The 21,025-nt window shown below is 47.0% G+C and overlaps 1 protein-coding gene across 3 annotated transcripts in view; it reads right to left on the bottom strand.

Annotated features, from left to right (window-relative positions):
- Window positions 1-21,025, bottom strand: part of TNKS (tankyrase) — a 2,071,987-nt gene that overhangs the window by 474,625 nt on the left and 1,576,337 nt on the right. For all 3 annotated transcript variants that reach the window (XM_069626094.1, XM_069626093.1, XM_069626092.1), the window contains one exon: window positions 19,402-19,484. In XM_069626094.1, the coding sequence (XP_069482195.1) occupies window positions 19,402-19,484 (83 nt within the window). The remainder of the gene's footprint in view (window positions 1-19,401; window positions 19,485-21,025) is intronic.

Genomic DNA, 21,025 nt, shown 5'->3' on the forward strand with positions numbered 1-21,025 from the left:
CGCTGGATTACTTTGACCATTGTGGAGTGTTATAGACTAGCCGGGATGGACTTCGTGCCCATTCGACGAGGGGTATGACTACTTCCGTGGCTCTGAAGAGGGGAGTCCCTATTGTTAGGGAGAATTCTCATTCTATGGCTAATTCCCCTTACCTATAGAGTCCCCCAGCAGCTTTGCTGGATTTGAAGTTTTTTTTTTTTGCTTCTGCCAAGAGCGAGACTCTCTTTCCCACTCTTCGGCATTTTTGCTATGTGTGTTCTAGGCTATTTTTGTGTTAAATGTCTATGGGGTTTTTCTCACCTCCACAGGAACCATCTTTATTCACATGGGTTACGCAGCACCCTCCGTGCAGTGACCCAGGGGTGTCCCATCGACCCCATACCCTGGGACTGACTACTGTCTCCCAGGACATGTAAAGTCCCAATTGACTTTACTAGTGAATTTTTATGAACTAAACCAGTACAACCCATCTTACTATGGAGGTACTGGGAAGGGTTAATAGTTTTTCCATTGTGTTCATTTTCAAGAGGGTACCGTACAGTCTCTCTCTCAAAGGTTTCTGGCTGGTGGCAGTGATTACTACCGTAAATATTCGACCGCAAATATTTCCCTATGGGATTTTCCCATTGTTCGAGGCTACCACATTTTCTGACAGCCTCTAACATACCGCCGGTGTATTTTAATATTAACTTTACTCCGGTAGGTTTTATTTGCCAGGACTTTAATATACATGTTTTCTCGTGTCTTTCTCTAAACTCCTAACCCAGGTCGGGGATCCTTTGTTTGTCCTTTTGGCAGGGTTCTACCAAGAAGCCCTCCTTTCGGCGCCACTAAGTCTGGGGTGAGTCCATTGTGCGGGAGGGGGAGTAGGACCCCTGGACAGGGTTGCCTCAGCAACCCATGTCACACTATCCTGATAGGCTGGAGGTTCTCCCGCCAAGATGACCACTCCACTGTGCGAGTGACAACTAGGCTGTATGAATGGGGCTCTTTTTGCATAAAAGCAGGGTCCTGAGGAATGGAAGAGCAAGACGTTGCCATTGGAACTAAGAAGCCGAAGAGGAGAGAAGCCAAAGACATCTGCAACGACTGAACCACCGGTGAAGCCCTGCTACAGCGTCTCACCACTTTTCTCCACACGAAAAGAGGAGATCTTCATCTGCAAGAGCTTTTCCCTTGAGCTGGTGGGGCCAACCATTTTGCCAATCGCATTCCCGGACCTGCCTTGGTCGAATCTCCCGTACCCTGTACTCGGAGGCCACATAGCCAGGCACCAATCCACCCGGACCGCGATTTAAAGGAGCGTACCTTTTATTCATCGGGCATCACCGCGGCTGGTTTCATCCCTGGGTAGTGCAGTAACTCGAACCTTCCTCCACGACGAGAGCCTCTCTTCCTCTGCTCGATACCCCGAACTGCAGGAACTACCAGAAAACAACCGCCACCGCAAGGAGCCACTTCTCAATTTAAGGTACATTGTTCCGCCAGGCCGTCCTTTCTTCGCGGTAGCACTAAAGGTGTTTTAAATCCTTTACATACCTATTGGGTTGGCCGCCCTTCGCTTTCTGCATACACCTTTTCAAAATCGTTAACCAAAGACTTGACTGCAGCTACAAGAACATTTTGCCCCTGGGCCCTTGCCCTGTGCCAACTGACTTTGGCACAGGCCTACTGACTCTGGTCACATTTGTTAGATCTGCCTTCTTTAGATTGATTCTTAGCTAGAATCGTGTGGTGCACCTATTTCTTTGAACTATCCTTTTCTTCCCATTCTTAAATATTGTGAAATGCCATTTTGCTCAGTTTTCATTTTAAGTATTGCCTATACTGATGCACGGTCTTGCTGAACTGGTTCACAAACTGATGGGAAGTGTTGCTAGGTTGTATAGGAAACTATTTCTAGATAACTTGTGTTTTCCCTCCCTTGTGAGGAATTGTTAGAGGATCCCTTGTGTGTAGTTGTCACTGCTGTTTTGCTCAGTTTTCACTCTGGTTCACTTGGTCTACAATTCAACTTGGGAATGTGTATATTTTTCCTTTGACTTAATTTAACTTGCTTGATGACTGTGATACATGTGTTTTATTAGAAGTTTATAAAATAAATATATAACTACAAAGCTTTGGTCAGTGTTTCCTTGTACCATAGTACTGTAGGCCTATTGTGTAAACCCTGAATACTGCTCATCTCCTTCTTGAAATGCGTCTGACTGCTCAGCCACAGCTACCAGCTAAATCTTTGTGGTACGGACTGATACCAAAGGGGATTTATTGCTCTCACCTGTAGTCCTAATCTTGTGTAGTGCTCCCTAAGGGAACTGCACAGGATTCTGCCTAACAAAAGCGGATAGCTTTGAACACAGCAAGTAGTTCCAACAGACTGATGGGCTTAGCTGCAACTGATGGGACCATATGAGATGTGCTGTCTGTTCTAGGAGGTGTTCTCCCCATCCTGACAGGGATGCGTCTGGTGAGAGTGGCTTCCACAGCGAGGGTAGTGAAGGATTTTCCATTCAGAAGTAGCCCCTTGGACCACCGCGGCAGAGACTGAACAAGTGTTGTTGAGACAACCACTAGATCGCCCAAGTGACCGCATGCCTGGTACCATTGGCTCGAGAGACACTCCTGCATAGTAGGCATGCGCAGACGGGCATGTGGAACTAGGAAGATGCCATCCTCCCCAATAGCCACATGGCTTATCATATGGTTACCCAACGACTGACTACATACCGAGGGATCTGGAACATGTTTTTGACCCTCTCATTGGAGGGGAAGATGAGCCCCACTTCTGTCTGAATTAATGCTCCTAGAAACTGTATGACTTGACAGAGGACCAGACGGAACAACTTCTTTTTGATGGAGAACCTCAGATTGAAAAGAAGGTATACTGTGTTTTGGGCTCCAGACAAGTCTGGCCCGAGTCTCCAGTTATTTGCCAGTCGTTGAGATAAGGATACACTGGAATGGACTGCCTGCACAGGTGGGCCGCCGCCACTGCTAGTACCTTTGTAGTACTTTGAAATGATATTGAGTGTCCTCTATCTTAAACCTGAGGTACTTTCTGTGCACTGGCAACATTGAAATATGAAAGCATACATCTTTCATATCCAAGGTCGCCATGTAATCCCCTTGTTGTATTAGTGGTATTAACTAATACAGATTTATCATCCTGAACTTCCAGGTTTGATATATTAGTTTGCATGACGCAGACTTAAAACAGGGAACATGGTTAGATCCTTTTTGGGTACAAAGAAATATATTGAATAAATACCATTGTTCACCTAAGATCTGGGAATACTTCGATCGCTCCCTTCTGCAGTAGGATCTGCACTTCTTCTAGCAGGATGTGTAGATGTTCCGGCGACAGCCATCTGCTTTTCGGCATGTGGTATCAGTGTGGTTGCAGGAATTCTATGCAATAACCACCGCTGCTGTACTGAGGACCCACTGATTCGAGGTGATGCCCTATGACGTGCGGGTAAAATATGTTAATTGTCCCCCTACCGGGGAAACATGGGAGGGGACCTGCACCACTAAGTCATTCGCTTGCAGGGGCCAGGGAGTCTCTGGCTGCAGAGTTTGTCTCCCAATCCTTGACTTGTCGAAATCCTTGTAGTCGTGGGGTTTGAAAACCACTGAAAGTGCCTTGGCTGCAGTACCAAGTAGAACCTCCTTTCCTGTAGGCCCCTCGAGGGGAGCGGGAAAAGGGTTATCCGTGAAACGACAGAGGGTGTTTAAAACTCCCCATTGGACAAAAGATTTTGCTGAGATTTGGTTCAGTGACTTCAGCCTCTCATGTTATTTTTTTAGCAGTTAACGGCCTCGTCAACCACTTTCCCGAAGAGTACAGTGTCTTCCACAGATTTATTGATTAGTGAAGCCTTTGTTTTGGGCTTAAAGCCACAGTTCTTGAGCCATGCCTGGCGTTTTAGGAGGGTCCCTTCTGCTAGTACACGCTCTGCTGTTTCTGCTGAATGAAGAGCATTTTTTAATATATTCTGCGTCACCTGATGCCCTACATTTACCACCGCCAGAAGCTGGGATCGAGCAGGCTTTGGGACGTTTTGCAGGCCTTCATGCACCATCCCCCATTGTACATCACTATAGCTAGCCAGAAGAGTAGTGTTATTGGCTCTATGAGTGCTCAAAGCAGCTGAGGTGGAAATACATTTCCCAAGAGCATAAAGCTTCTTGCAGTCCTTGTCGGAAGGTGACTCCTGCATGTTTCCTGGTGGTTGTCACAACAGGGAGTCCAGAACGGAATGTCCTCAGATTTATAAAGGGCCAGAGGGTGCTGGACAGATTTTATTTTTTCCAACTCTTGGGTTGATGGCCCGAGTGAGCGATGGTGTAAGCAAGGAGGGAACAAGGCGCTTCTTAACTGCATTCAGAAGAGGAATGGCGTGACTGACTGGGACTTTCTCTTTGAGGATGTCCTCAACGAAATCCAAATCGGGTAATTGCCTCCTGTGAGACAATTTTGAAGTGGTCAACATCCTTCCTGAGGAGTGAGTTGAACAACATCTGATCGTCGACAGGCGAAGTCTCCTGTGGTTGAGCGACAGAAGGAGCATCCAGGAAGATATTATCCGGGTCCGAATCACAGGCTAGGTTATTGGGCCAAGTACCCTGGTCGGAGAGGTCCAGGTATCTGGAGCTTGAAGAATTGGATCTTGAGAGGTCTGACATAACAGATGTCATCATCCTGCTCATCCTGAGGCTCCTGGAATAAGTTCACACGAGTTTCAGGCACATGTCTAGGGGGAGATGAACATTTAGCACAAGGGAAGTGGTGTCTTGGAAGGTCTGGGGCAATAGTCCATAGGCCGAGGACTTTTAAAAAGGTCATCAAATTTAGCTGAAAGGTCTATGAAATCAGACATTTTGTCCATGCAGGCCTCGCATTATTCCCTGGTCCAAAATGAGGAAGAAGATTCATCAATGGGAGGGAGCGATAGAGCAGCTGTAATAGGATTCTGCTGTGGGGCCCAAGATAAAGGGGGAGAGGCTTGAGACTATCCCTCAAGTAAAGGAGAGGCCTTCTTAAGGGGGGAGCCATGAGAATGGGCTTTGGAAAGCTTCTACCAAAGCTTTGGAAGTGTTTTTGAGAGATGCATGTTTCGGCGCAGCAACATTTTATGGAAGGTGCCAGGGAAGGCTGAAGCCAGCCGAGATGACGAGGGCACAGATGGCCCTGAACTACAAGGTGCAGTAGTCCCTGTCAAGGTCTTGGGTGGGCCTATGGGTGTCAGTGGCTTCTTTGACAGGTCCGTCGAATGAGGCCAAACGGGTTGTACGTTTGGTTTTATGGGAATGTGGTGTGTGTGTGTGTAGCCAGGGTGTGAACTCCCCATTACACTACTGGCAGCATGCTTATCAGGGCGAGGGACAGACACACAAGTGTCGATGGACTCCTCCATTAAGTCTATGGGATCCAATCCAGAGCTGTGGCTGTTAGGCAGAATCCTGTGCAGTTCCCTTAGGGAGCACTACAGAAGATTAAGACTACAGGTATATGCAAAGAAATCCCCTTTGGTATCAGTCTGTACCACAAAGATTTAGTTGGTAGCTGTGACTGAGAAGTCAGACTCATCTCAAGAGGGAGATGAGCAGTATTGAGGGTTTACACATTAGGACTACAGTACTAATGGAGGAAACACTGACCAAAGCTTTGTATTAAAAATAATATGGGATACATTACTCACCGTAATCGTATTTCTGATGCTTGTATCTGCTTAGATTCACATGCTGTGCATAGGCCGACATCTAGTGGAAGCTGCAGAGTATTACAGTTTGTTTTTCGAAACTCGAAAATGGGCGTCGACACAGGGCGTGCCAGTAATACTTGACCAAAGCTTTGTATTAAAAATAATATATATATTTATTTTACACTAGTTCAACACATAAATCACAATTATGAAAGAAAGTTAAAACAGTCAAGAAAAGAATACACAACTCCCCATTTAAATTATAGACAAGTTTGAGCCAGAGTGAAAACCGAGCAAAATAGCACAGGGTCAACCAAGCAAAAATGGCACTCTAGTAATTTCTCAAAAAGGGAGGGAAAGGACAAGTTATACAGATGTAATCTCTTAAACACACGAGCAACACTTCCCAAGTGGATTGTGAACAAGTTAGGCAAGGTAGCACTTTAGCAATAGTCATACATAGGTGAAAACCGAGCAAAATGGCACTTCAGCAATACTTAAGAGGGAAGGAAGAGAGGTTATGAGAGTTCTTGGTGCACCAACACAGTTGAGGGTGCAAAGCAATCTAGTGAAGGCAGTTGTAACAGATTTGCCAAAGTCAATAGGCCTGTGCCAGAGTTAGTGGTACAGGGCAATGTGCCCAGGATCAAACTGTTCTAGTAGCTGCAGTCAAGTCTTTGGTTTAACGATTCAAAATGAGGGGGCAGAAGGTAAAAGATAATGTTAGTAGATAGTGGCGGCCAACATAGGAGGTAGGTAAAGGATTTAGCAGTACCCCTCGAAACGGGAGGCGTGGCGGAACAATGTACCTGAAAAAGTGGAAGCGGCTCCTGCAGTGGTTCCTGGCTGTTCCTGCAGTTCGTGTTGTCCAGCAGAGGAAGAGAGGCTCTCGTCGTGGAGGAAGGTTTGAGTTACTGCACTGCCCAGGGAAGAAGCCAGCCGCGGTGATGCCGAAACAGATTAAAAAGTACACTCCTTTAAATTGCGGTCGTGGTGGACGGGTGCCTGGCAATCCGGACTCCGAGAGCGGGGCACTGGCGATTCGACCAAGGCAGGTCCTGGAAGGCGATTGGTGAACTGGTTGGTCCACCAGCTCAAGGGAAGAAGACTCTTGCAGGTGAAGTCGTTGGAGAAAAGTGGTGAGGATCTGCAGCAGGGCTTCACCGTGGTTCGGCCGTTGCAGATGTCTTCACCTTCTCTCCTCTTCGGTTTCTTAGTTCCAGAGGCGACGTCTTGCTCTTCCAGTCCTCAGGTCCCTGCTTTTATGCAGAAAATCCCCCATTCGTACAGCCTAGCTGTCACTCTCACAGTGGAGAGGTCCATCCTGGCGGGAGACCCTCCAGCCTATCAGGGCAGAGTGCGACTTGGGTTGCTTAGGCAACCCTGTCCAGGGTGCCTACTCCCCCTACCACACAATGGGTCTACCCCAGACTCAGTGGTGCCGAGAGGAGGGCTTCTTGGCAGAAGCCCGCCAAAAGGACGAACAAAGGATCCACGACCTGGGTTAGGATCTCAGAGAAAGACACGAGAAAGAAACATTATTAAAGTTCTGGCAAAAAAAAAAAAAAACAACCGGATTAAAGTTAATAAAAATATAAACCGGCGGTTCGTTAGAGGCTGTCAATAAAAGTGGTAGCCTCGAACAATGGGAAAATCCCATTGGAAAATATTTGCGGTCGAATATTTACGGTAGTAACCACTGCCACCAGCCAGAAACTTTGGAGAGAGGGACTGTACGGTACCCCCTTGAAAATGAACACGAGGGAAACATGATTAACCCTTTACAGTACTTCCATTGTGAGATGGTTTGTACTGGTTTAGTTCATAACTATTCACTAGTAAAGTCAATGGGGACTTTACATGCCCTGGGAGACAGTAGTTAGTCCCAGGGTATGGAGTCTATGTTTGGGAGTCACTACGACACCTGTGTTACTGCACTGAGGGTGCTGTTTAACACATGTATAAAGATGGTTCCTATGAGGGTGAGAAAAACCCCATAGCCATTAAACACAGAAATAGCCTAAAACACACACCAGCAATCTGTCTAAGAGTGGGAAAGAGTCTCACTCTTAGCAGGAAAAAAAACAAACCCTTAAAACCCAGCAAAGCTGCTGGGGGACTCTATAGGTAAGGGAAATTAGCCATAGAATGAGAATTGTCCCTAACAGTTATACTAAGAAACTTTGCAGCACTGCCCTGCCAAAATGCGCATCAGCTATACGAGCCACATGCATATTATAGTGCTTAGCAAATGTATGAAGGAATTACCATGTCGCAGCATGACAAATCTCCGGACAGGGACACCCCTCTGTAATGCTGTTGATGCCGAGACTCCCATTGTCGAATGGGCCCCGATGCCTGCTGGTCCTTTCCGGCAAACTGGTAGTATTACACTACACAGAAAATGATCCAGCAGGATAAACTCGGCTTAGTTAGTGGGTACGCCGTTATGGGCCAAGGAAAAGGCCACGAAGAGCTAATCAGCTGTCCTTGCAATATAAACTCTTCACCCTTTTCAGGCCTAGGCCGTGTAACAGTTAGTCCTCCTTAGAAGGGTGCAGAGGAGGGTAGAAGACCAGAAGGTCGATGGACTGCGACAGGTGTAATTCTGAGACAACCTTGAGGAGGAAGACAGGCCTTACAGCAAGTGAAATTTCGCCCGGAATCAACACAGGAAGGGTGGCTTTCAGCAAAAGGCCTGCAGTTCACCCACCCGCCTAGCAGATGTAGTAGCCACAAAAAGGCTGTTTTCAAAGACAGAAGACGTAAGGCACAAGAGCGCATAGGCTCAAAGGTAGCCGCCATCAGAAATGTCAGAACCAGATTATGGTCCCAATCTAGGACAACAATGGGAGTTGTCAGAAATGTATTTACGAGTACTTTCACGAAGGAACAAGTTACCTACCTGTAAGTGTTGTTCTCCAGCATGGGTCTGGCATGGATTCACATGCTCATGAATATTCCCAGTCAGGCTGGGAATCCTCAGTAAAGAAAAAATCAGTTTCAGTTTCACTTCTGAACTGTCTTTCTCCTAACAACCAATCACTGGTCTCTGGGTCATACTGCCCCCAGCCAATGTCTGCCCTCTACCTAAGCCCCTCCGCTGGCAGCCATCTTCAGATTTGATAGCACGTAAAGGGGCAGTAGGACCAAGAGAAGAGCCGCCGAGGGCTAGGCCGGAGGGTTCGCCTGTGAATCCATGCCAGACCCATGCTGGAGAACAACAGTTACAGGTTAAGTAACTTTTTCCTTCTCCAGCATGGGGTCTGGCATAGATTAACATGCTCATGAATAAAGAATACATAGCAGTACACACATGCACAACCACGGGAGGTGGCAAGGCTCAACATTAAGCATCTCTTACCTCCTCACCAGGCTCACCTTTAAGCGAACAGGTTGCGCAGCACTGCTTGGCCGACTCTTGACTCCTCTCTGGAATCCCTGTCGACACAGTATAACTTCGTGAAGGTGTGCATCAACCTCCACATAGCCAGCAGGGGCACACCAGACAAAAACGCTGTAGTTGTAGCGCTCGCTCTGGTCGAATGGGCTCTCGGACGGCCAGGCAACAGTCGGTTTGCCAACCGGTGACAAAGGGTGATGCTGCCGGAAAGCCACCTGGAAATGGAAGCCTTGGAGAGGGCGTTCCCTTGGTTCACAGGGCCAAAGATCACAAACAGCTGTGATGTCTTTGAAAACACTTTGTGTGGTCCACAGAACTTCAGCGCTCTAGCCACATCCAGCGAGTGCAAAGTCCTCTTAGCTGGCGACAAAGGCGATCAGGAAGAAAACAGGTAACACCAAGGGCTCGTTGACATGGAAGTCCGACAGCACCTTAGGCATGAAGGAGCAGTGCGTCCACAGCACCACCACCCTTGTCTTGTGGAATGTCAAGTACGGTGGTTTACAAGATAGAGCCTGAATCTCTCCCACTCGTCGTGCAGAGGTGATGGCCACAAGAGAAGCTGTCTTCCACGAAAAAATCTTCAGCGGAGCCGAATGCATAGGCTCGAACTGGAGACCCATGAGCCTAGTCAGTACCACATTGAGCTCCCACGCCGGGCCAGAGCCTTCAAAGGCGGGAATGAACGGAAAAGTCCTTTTATAAATTCCTTAACCAAGTGGTGTGACCATAAGGACGACCGCCCTGGAGTTCTGGTGTAGGGGGAGAAAACTTGATGGAAGCATGATCCAACACTACTTTGGACAGCAACAGTAAGTATGGCAGCACCTGCAGAGCCGTAATCCGTAGAGGATCGGGTTTCTGTGCACAGCACCAGACTGCAAACCTCTTCCACTTATGCCGCAGCATTTCAGTGTAGACGAAGCCCTGACATGGGCAAGCACTTCCTTGCAGTCCGCCAGGACATCGCATCCTCCAAACTATAGCGCTGCAGGAGCCAGGCCTGCAAGTTCAGCAACTCTGGGTCGTGGTGCAGAATCGCGCCTCCTTCCCTGGCGAGACGATCTACATCCACCAGAAGCTTGATTGGAGGGGACGCTGACATGTCCAGAAGGTCCAGGTACCATATCTGCCTCGGCCACGCCGGTGCGACGAGGATCATCCTGCACCAGGACCGTCGGAGTTGATTGATGAGTCGCAGAAGCAACAACAACGGGGAAAACAGAGGAACAGGCCGTCCCAGCGGAAGGAGAATGCATCCCCCATGCTCCCCAGCTGGGAAAACCTGCTGGCGAACCTCTGGCACTTGGTGTTTGTCGCCGTCACAAACAGATCAATCTGGGGATTCCCCCGTCATCGGAATAGCAGATCCACTTGGTCCTGTCAAAGCTCCCACTCGTGGCACAAGCGCAGTTCCCTGCTGAGTCGGTCACAGTGTTCTTCACTCCTGCCAGATGAAACGGGACGAGGAACATTGTCAGCGCGACGGCCCATCTCCATAGGTCCTGCACCTCTTTGGAGAGTGCCAAGGATCTGGTGCCCCCCTGCTTCCGGATGTAAAACATTGTGGGGGTGTCTGTGAAAATCCGCACCACCTTGCCCTTGAGGGACGGAAGGAAAGACTTGAGGGCCCAAAACACGGCCCGTAGCTCCAGAACGTTGATGTGCAACGACTTCTCCTCCAGTAGCCAAAGGCCTCTTGCGTGGAGAAGCCCCATGTGTGCACCCCATCCCTCCAGGGAGGCGTCCGTTGTGAGCGTCTCTTGGTGCGGGGGCTCTGGAAATCCGCGCCTGCTGACAGATGCGTGGACACCCCACCACCGAATCGCCCGACGTAATCTCTCATCGAGGGTGATCTTGTCCTCAAAGCTTTCCGATACCTATATCCAACGGGCATCGAACTCTAGCAGTGGTCGCAACCGCAGCCTGCACAGGCACACGAGATAAATGCATGACGACATCATGCCGAAAAGGAGGGACTTGATGGACCTCACCCTTGCGGTCCTCAGGGTCAACAGCCGTTGTAGCTTGCCCAGGATGGCTGCGATTCCCTTCTCCGACAGGGACGCCAGACACGACACTGTGTTGAGCCGGGACCCCAGAAACAGCGCGGCCTGCGGTGACACCAAGCAGGACTTCAAAGTTTATCGAGAACCCCAGTTCGTGAGCAGCCGGACTGTTAGGGAGAATTCTCATTTATGGCTAATTTCCCTTACCTAGCGAGTCCCTCAGCAGCTTTGCTGGATTTCTGGGGTTTATTTTTTTCCACCTGGTAAGAGTGTGAGCTTCTTACAGTTTATTTTTGTGTGTGTTGTACTTTTTGTGATCTTGGGCTCTGGAGCACACCACTCCATGAGCCCAACTTGTTGCGAGTGTTACACAGCACCTTAATTACGGTAATGCAGGGTTGTCTCTTAGACTTCCCAATGACTCAATTTTTCTGGGGCTGACTACTGGTCCCCCCGAAACAGGTAAAGTTGCCATTAACTTTACATAGTCACTTTAAAACTACAGACCCAGTACACCCCATTTTACATGGAGTACTGGAAAGGGTTCATTCCTACCCCTTTTTGTCTGTCTCTGAGCTTTGTTTTGCTCTCTTAACATTTTGACTTGGCTGTTGGCAGTGGTATCTACCCTAATTTTCCTACCGCTATTATACTATATAAACGTGGTATTGTTCCAGGCTATTATATTAGCCTCGACCATCTACCCCCCCTTGACCAAATACATTTTAATTTGGCTCTGGTCAGGTTTAGTCGCCATTTCTTTTTGTTAATGTCCTTCTTGCGTTTTACTTTGAGTGGCAAACCAGGTTTGCCTTCTTTGTTCACCGTCTTTTGGCGGGCTTCTGCAAAGAAGCCCTCTTCTTGGCGTCTGGGTGTCAAGGTGGGCTGAATGTGAGGGATGGGTGTAGTCTCCCCCTGCACAGGGTATCCTAGGGTATCGTGTCGGAGGAGATGTCCGAGCCTTGCAGGACTACAGGGCCGTCCCCCCTTTTGCTCAACCAGCGGGGATGGTTTAGGGGAGATGATCGGCATAGTCTTCACCGGTGTCTTCTCGATGGACAGAAGAGAATATTCCCTCCACGCAGGCAGGGAACCTCTCGTTTTAGGGGCCGCCTCCTGCGAACCAGCATCCGCGGCCTTCGCTAGGGAGGCCACCACTCCTTCAAGGGAAGCCTTCTCCTGGTGAACCTGGGCCTTCATGATCTTGGGTGCGCTCAAGGCCTTCACCGGGGGGGTGGGGGGAGGGGGAGTGGGGGGTTAAGGCAGGCTGGCGGGGGTGATGGATTGATGGAGCTTAAAAAAACGCAAAAACGCAGTAAAAGCTCGAGAGCTATAGCATGAGGACTCCCAACACTTCAACGTGCAGTAAAAATCTGAAGACGGCTGCCAGAGGAGGAGCTAGGTAGAGGGCAGTCATTGGCTAGGGGCAGTATGACCCAGAGACCAGTTATTGGTTGTTAGGAGAAAGACAGTTCAGATGTTAAACTGATTTTTTCTTGGCCGAGGATTCCCAGACTGACGACGGGGAATATTCATGAGCATGTGAATCCATGACAGACCCCATGCTGGAGTAACTGGGATACAGCCATTTGGCTCCTTGTACATATTATTGGTTTATTTGCTATTGTGCCAAATCTCCTTCCCCCCCCCCCACTATTAGACTGAGGTGTTCATCAGTTCTGATTATATGCATATTTAATTGACAGAATCTACAATATACTGAAAGTGTCAATTTGTACGATATTTTTTCCGCAGTCCGTTAAGGCTCATGAAGAAGAGGCTTAGTCCTCGAAATGCGTCAGCAATAGAAACCAGACATGTAGATTGTTTTGCCCAAAACTCTTCATAATAAAAATTGTGAATTTTATCTACAACATTGGTTAGAGTACATTTTGCCTGATTTATTGAATGCAATTGCATTTGTTAAACATTTTTTTGAATTAACGGTCATTGACGGTTTTTCATAGTGTGCAGGGGACGGGAGGATTCTACCTTTGGATCCTCTTTCTCTTGTTAGAAACGTCACCAGGTGTTATGGGAGAGAGAAGGAGGGCAAAGGCGGTGAGGGGGTCCAAGGGAGGCCGGAGAGTGGGTGAGGGAGAATAGTGAAGAATAGACGAGAGTGAGGACAAGATGTCCTGAGTTTTAGAAATTAAGTGAGAGGCCAGAGAGGTGCAGAGTGTCATGGAAGTCAGAGGAGAAGTGGAGACTGCAGTAGCATTGGCAAGTTCCTTGCAGACTTTTAAAAGCTCAGTCGCGTTAGTGGCCGCAGAGATGCAGGCCCTCTTCTTCAAGAAGGGTGAGTCTGTATTGCCTTTGGAGTAGGCAGCAGGCCGGTTTGTTAGAGGAAATAATCGAAGCCTACCACTTCTGCTCAGCTGCTCTGCCCTTGTCTTTCAGAGCGGCCAGGTCGGAAACATACCAGGAGTTGCTTTTGGAGGCAGGTTTCATGCAGATCCTCAAGACAGGGGCAAGGATGTCCAGAGTGTTGGAGATGGAGTTGAAGGTTGGTAAGGGCTGTATCAGATCGAGAGTCAGTGGCAGGAGTAGGAGGGGAAGTGAAGGTGGCGGCAAAAGCAGCAATTAGCACTCGCTCCATAGGTCAAATGACAGAGAAGGAGACTGGGAGTGCAGGCACGGGCTTAGCCAGGTGACCCAGGTGAGACATGTTTCTAGGGATATTTTCTTGTACCGTACTCTATAAAGCTGGACTAATATGTAGGATTGGTGTATGAAACACCATTGATGTTAACTCAAACCCATTCTTATGGACATTGATGATTTTCCAGGATCTGACATTTTGGCCCTGTTAGGAAGAATTCTCACCAATGTGCTAATTCCTCTCCACCTTAGAGACCCCCAGCTCTTTTGCTGAACTTTAGGACTCTGTACTTTTTAAATGTGTTTGTTTTCTGTGTTTATTTCTTTTGGTTATGGAGTTTTATATAACTCCATAGGCATATTTTCATGTGTGTTACACAGCACCCTCAGTGCAGTGACACAGGGATGTCTTTTTAGACTTCCCAAATGTTTAAATACCTTCTCTGGGATAGACTACTGTTTCCCAGAGAATGTAAAGTGAAATTGACTTTACTAGTATTTCCAAATTCCTAGGCTCAGCACACACCATCTTACAATGGAGTGCTGGAGGAGGGGGTTACATAGTATCCCCTGTGTCTAAATACTCATGTAGCAGTCAAATGCTACCCTTCCCTATTGAAAAGGCTGGTGGCAGTGGTTTTACAACAAACTACCATGATTTTTCCCGACCGCAAACACCGGTAGCTAAAAATCACGGCAGCCATGTTTTTCAAGATGGCGCCTTAAGCCCCTTTGTTTAAACAGGTCCCGATATTTTTGCCATTTCTTTTTGGAAAGGCCCTACTAGTGCTCGTCTCTGCGCGCCAAACTTTGTTTGGTCCCTTTGTTCGTATGCCTTTGGCGGGCTTCAGGACTGAAGACAGCCTCTGGCGTCTGAGTGTCTGGGGTGGGCAGGAAGTGAGGGAGGTGCCCAAAACTCCCTGTGCTTAATCTCCTAGGAGACCCAAATACACTGCGGCTTGATTGGCTGACTGTCTGGCAAGGACAGCCACCCTGCTGGGTGAGTGGCAGCTAGACTGGAATGAAAGGGAGAAAACAGATGAAAAGGAGAGTCTCTTGGACTGGAAAGCAGAGTCGACCACTGGAATGAAAGAACCGAAGACGAGCTGGAAGAGGACGGCTGCTGCAACTCCTGGACTATTGGTTTGCCCGGTGAAGCCCTGCTGCAGGTCCGAATTGCCAAACTCCATTCGACAGAGAAGCTCCTTCAAGGACGGCTTCTTCCTTTGAGTTGGTGGGACCCATCAACTCATAAGACACCTGGATACCATTCGCAAAGCTGGTTAGGATTAACCAGGGAGAGGGACACCAGTTAGTGTTCTTGAATCTACTGCTACTGGAACTGAAGAGACTCCATCTTGTTTGCTTTCTTGAACGATCGTGTGGTGTGCAGGAGTCCGATGTTCTCCCTCTTGTTCCTAAGACTGAGGCTCAGGAACAACGAGATCTGCAGGACCTGCCAGGAACCACGGCTTCAGCAACATTTGTTTCTTCATACAAAGGTACTGTGCCAACCTGATTGAGAGGACGCTACTCTCACTGTGAAAGTTTGTGAAACTTTCCCAACTTACAGGCCTAATCAGCTTGTGACCCGACAAATGATCCTTTTTCGTCTAAACTACTTCTGAGAACATTTGCAAAGACTTTACCGTTTGATACCAGAACTGCTCTTTCCTATCCAGAACACTAGCCCATTGACTTTGGCCTGACCTATTGACTTGAACTCCTCTGAATAACATATTTGCACTGCCTAGGAAGTATATGTGATCTATTCTACTTAAGTTTGTCCTTTTTGCTCACTGCTAAGTAACTGAACTGCCATTTGGCTCCTATTTCAGGGGAACTCAAACTGTCTCAAAAGCTTAGAGTTTTGTATTGAAGTGTATGGGTATATAATAAGTTGCCTTCTTCTAGTGACATTTTTCTAAATGATTGTGTAATAAATTACTAAGTGTTTTTTTACCAAGAAACCTTGAGTGTAAGTGTCTACTTGAACCACTGTGATTGAAAGTCCTCTGTGCAACTACTTGTACTGCTCACATTCACTCTTGAGATAAGCCTGGCTGCTCAGATCGCTACCAAAAACCGTGGTACAGACTTCTACCAAAGGTTGGTTTGGCTAACACCTGTAGTCCAAATTGTGTGTAGTGATCCCAGAGGGTACTGCCTGCAATTCTGCCTAACAGGCCCACCATGTACCCTCCATTTTTTTCTCAGTGTTGGACTTTATTTCAACTACTTGCATTGTTTTGGTGCATCAGCGCCCAGTCTTTCGCCTGCATGGTTATATCAGTATGCTCTACTCTACGCCATGTCTAGCTTTGTGTGTTTGTACGTCATGTGTTCAGCCAGTGTTTCAACAGCTGTTGAATGTGGTCTGTTTTTCTGTGTGTTGTACTTTTTTCTTTTGCACCCAGTGACTGTGCTTGAAGTCCATTCTGGAGGCACAGTGCCTGCCTCCCACCCCCTACCTCTTTGGGTACTATGGTGTTAGCAGGACTATTCTCTGGTGAAAAATGTTTGTTGCATTTTGGACACAATTGGCTTGTTTAGAGAATGATTGGACACCGCTTCCTTAGTCTGCTTCTGCCCCGAAGGAGTGGCTTTGTCTCCAGCTTTTCTGTGGCCAGTATTTGACAGAGTATGCCTCGTGGCTTTCTCTGTAGAGATGGGGACTTTTAGGATGGATTTCTAGAATCTGGAATGGACGACATATTTTAGGACACCAATATGTAGAGAAACAGAGGGTGGGTGAGGCGCACACTCTAGTTCCCAGTGTTGAATACCTGCTGCATTTCAAGTTGTTGTTCTTCTCCAAGCACTTTCAAGTCTCTAACAATCTTCAGGGAGGCTGTCTTTTCAGGTGTTACAAATTGGTCTCAAGGAATTCTGGTAGCTGTAGTCTTGTTTTTGGTAACCAGGAACCAACTCCCCTCCAAAGCACAATTTTTCATGGTGGGGGCAGTGGGGAAACCAATGATGTGGCTCTCCTAGGTAGGGCATTGCGACATTTTAGTACACCAGAGGGAGCTCCGAGAGGTTAGACAAAACACAATCAAGTTACGTGGTGGAGAAGTCGAGGCTTAGTCTCAGGAGAGACCATGTAGGGTAAGGGCCCTCAAAGAGTTCACATAGAGTAGAACACAATTAATTTTAAACCGTCAGTTATAAAAAATAAATATAGCTCTTCATTTTAGGCATTTATAACACACTGAAAAATGAAACTAGCAAGTAGTACCATCACACAAAACTCTATAATACAGATGTATACAATCACCATTTTGTTCACATAAATGACATCGGAAAACTTAAGCAATGCAGGTAAGTTAAATGCAGTACATAATGGGAACCAATCACAAGAACAATATCCTAAATAGAGAAATCCAAATCCTAAAATCAATGTTCAATGGAATGCAGACAGAAGACAAATGGACTTGTTCCCAATGTTATCCTATGGAGGACAAGGGGAGTTTTGGCAGGTGGGGGCAGGTGCACTTACCCTCGACTATGATTCTTGCTCCCACACCCCTTCCAAGATGTCTTTGTGGAACACCTGTGGACTTGATCTTCTGCAGTTTGTTTCTGGTGAGGGGTGCCCAGGAGTTGTAGGTTTCAGGGATTCTTCTGTTCGGAAATTCAAGATACAAGCCCAGGCCGTGAAGAAATGCTGAATTCAATGATGCAGGTCTCTGCTGGACACATCACTGGATTCTGAAAGTTAAGTTCAAGCAACGATCATAGTTTACAGGTGACAACAGGCATCCTTCCAGTCGGAGTCACAGCAGCTGCTCCAGGACATGTTCCCTTGAAGGTGGGAAGTTGAAATTCAGGGAGGAGACTTGTGGCACAAGCTGGTGACCAACGTTCCGGACCTCAATTCTGAACGACCTTTCTGGTGAAGTAGCTCATCAGAGGGCTGGTCAGTCCACCAGGCAGTTCAAGGACACTTCCGAAGGCTCTGAAGGGCTGGATCCTCAAGAAGGCAGAGAGACTAATGGGACCCATTAGTCCAAGGGCTAATGCATTGCTCAGGGTATTCAGAAATCAGGTACAGGGCCTAACCAAGCCGGACAAGCAACGGATGCTGGGCAACTTCACGAGGAGTCTTCAGAACTTCAGCCGGCTGCTCTTCTTTGAGGGATTCTTGGCTCCAACATCAATCTGAAAAATAGCTGCAGAGGTCCTCCTTTTATCCAAGACTCAGGGGACTACTGATTTCACATCTGCCCCAGTTGCAGACTGGCACCAAGAAAGTGCACTGGGACTAGAGGCCCCCCCACCCCCCTTCCTGGGCTTGAATTCTGGATAAGATGTGGACTCCTGCAGCACAGAAGTTGCAGGATCGAGGAATCTTCCGGTCAGGTGCGACTGCAAGATGCAATCCGAATAGATGATGAAATGCAGATTCCAACGATGCAGACTTCTTTAGGACAGTTAACTGGGTGGAGGAAGGAGTGTGTCAGCAACATTGAGTTTGCAGACAAGCACCCTTCAAATGATTGTCTCAGAAGCTGCTCCAGGACCGTTCCCTTGAAGATAGGAAGCTGAAATTCAGGGAGAAGGCGACTTATGCGCACGCGGTCAACCACCAAGGTTCTGGGCTTCAATGGGGAACTGTACTGGCGAGATAGCTTGACAGTCCATTGTGCATTCCAGGGAAACTTCCGAAGGTTCAGAGGGGCTGGATCCTCAAGAAGGCATCAAGACTAGCTGGTCCCGCTAGTCCAAGAGCTGAAGCACAGACGAGGGTCTTCGGAGATTAGGAAGAGGAGCAGCACTTCAGCTGGTTAGTTGCTGGGCCATTGCAGAAGTTGTCCTCTGGCCATCATCAGGCTGCTCTTCTTCGAAAGATTCTTGGTTTCAAAGTAGATCTGAAGTCTGGCTGCAGGAATCCTCTAATCCAAAATATGAACTTGAAGCAAGCCAAGCCAACCAATGGGTAAGGATCTGCACCATTCAAATAGCCAGTAGTTGTCCAATCAGGGACAACTACGAGTTTACATCCAATCCAGTAGCAGACTTGTGGACCGGCACATAAAAGTAAACAAAAATACCATGTGTAAAAAGCTAAGGTAAACAAAAGTATCCCCATTGCACTGTAAGGTGCTGTGTGCAATGTCAAAATTCAAAAATTCATAAGGGAAACAGTTTCCCAGTATTGATAGTTTGAAGGACTGATCAGTTTCCCCTAACAAATGAGCAAAAGGCAAGGGAGGGAAGTGAAGTTTAAGGCTTTACTTTCCTTCAAAATGTCAGGACATGGATCAAAAACGGAGTAAAAAGAATGGGATTGCATAGAACATTTTGGAACGAAAGTTGCAAAAACAAATTCTTTCCTAACAGGGATGTTGATATTTCCTTTTAGCGACTTAGCCGATTACATTTTCTTCATGTAGGCAACAGGGAATTTAATGTCGTAACACTAACTACTCCCTAACACTCAAGGTACAATGATAAATATCTAAGCATATGTAGATAAAAGAAAATCAAATGACCTATTATTCTCATCAGTCTTCTGACGGGCAAAAGGAAAAATAAAAAACTTTCATTACACTTATGCAGCATGACATTTCTGAAACAAGGATTTTATTTTACTACAGAAGAAAAATGGCTTTAGCAATTACACCCCTTGATTTACTGCAAGGACAACATATATAGAAACAAGGCTTCGTTTGTCTCTTACCTGTTCTGTTTCAAAGATGTCCCGAAGATGTTCGAGGCCAAGGCTTTTCAAAAATTGATTGATGTTTATATCAAGAGCAGTGACTGCAAGAAAAGCCAGAGTGAGTTCTTCGCTTTTTAGTTTAGTTTCATTGGTACATGAGACACTCAATTTGATTAAACTATACACCGTAAGAGCTGTTTTAACATTCTCAACCCCATAAATGTCAGCTTAGATTGTTTATATGTTATACACTTAGTGGCCAATATTAAAATGTATCAAGACCATTTAATGGAAATCACAGGGGGCTACATTGTTTGATGGACCAGCCCAAATCTAGGTGAATGAAGAATACAGCCAGTGTATTGATTCTTGGTACCCATGTAAAGTAGCCATCATTTCATTCCAAGTCCTCGCAAATGCAGCCACTCTATGAAGTCCAGGAGAGCTCAGAATGTAGCCATTGCATTTAGGTGAATGCAGAAGAACAATTTACTTACCAACTGTAACGTTGTTTCGATTGGATGTTCCTCCCATGTATTCATCATCTTAGATATCTTGTCTCCCAGCTTTGCTGCTTTGTAAATAAGATTTCACCAGAGGGCGCGGTGTTCGAGGCCGCGGAGTCGTAGTCCCTCGAGGGCCGCCGTAGAGCGTCTACGTCATCCGCTGTATAAAGGGCTCGAGCCGCGCCCATTACCTCAGTTCTGTTTTACGGTATTCATGGTCGCATCAGTTGATCAGGCTTTGAAGTCCTCAGGCTCTTAAGGAAGTTTGAGTGGAACTGGCGTAAACTGTACAGGGGTAGGTTGGTACGTGGGAGGAACATCCAATCGAAACAACGTTACAGTTGGTAAGTAACTTGTTCTTCAAATAGATTGTGTCCTCCCACGTATTCCTCATCTTAGATAGGCTCCCGAAGCAGTAAGAATTTGGAGGAGTACCACCCAAAAATTTCAATCATGGACTGAATGAAGGCCAGCTTTTGCAAAGAGTCCTCCTTGATACGATGTAGAGTCCAAGCAGTAATGCTTCACAAAAGTGTGCACTGATGACCAGGTGGCCACAGAACAAATATTCTGCACCGGGACATCCATCTGAAGAGCTGTAGAAGTTGCCATGCCCCTGGTTGAATGACCCCTTAGCCCCCCTGGAGGCTCTTTCCCAGCCAATTTATAGCACTCCGATTTGATAGAATTATCAATCTGGATAGGAGTTTGCTTAGACACTCCAAGGCCCAATTTGTGTCCAGTATACTCAACAAATAATTGGTCACATTGTCGAAAATTAGCCATTCTAGAAATATAGAAACAGAGCCCTTTTTGGGTGCAGTCTGTGCAATCTTGCCTCTTCCTTACTAGCATCTGGAGGAGGCTAAACAGAAGGTAAAGAGATGTTCCGTGACAGAGGTGAATCAGAGACTATTTTAGGCAAGAAGGATGGTTTGACTTTTAGAATAACTTTGTCCCTATGGAAAATGGTGTGAAGAGGCTTACAAGAGAGCGCCTGCAACTCACTCACCCTGCGGGCTGACGTTATAACCACTAACAAAATTCTTTTTACAGTGAGAAGTCTTAAGGGGCAAGAACGTAAGGTCTTGAAAGTGGCACACAAGAAATGTTAAGACTAAATTCAAATCCCAGAT

This window comes from Ambystoma mexicanum, chromosome 6p (assembly GCF_040938575.1).
Source record: "Ambystoma mexicanum isolate Mex_15411 chromosome 6p, UKY_AmexF1_1, whole genome shotgun sequence".
Lineage (NCBI taxonomy): Eukaryota > Metazoa > Chordata > Amphibia > Caudata > Ambystomatidae > Ambystoma > Ambystoma mexicanum.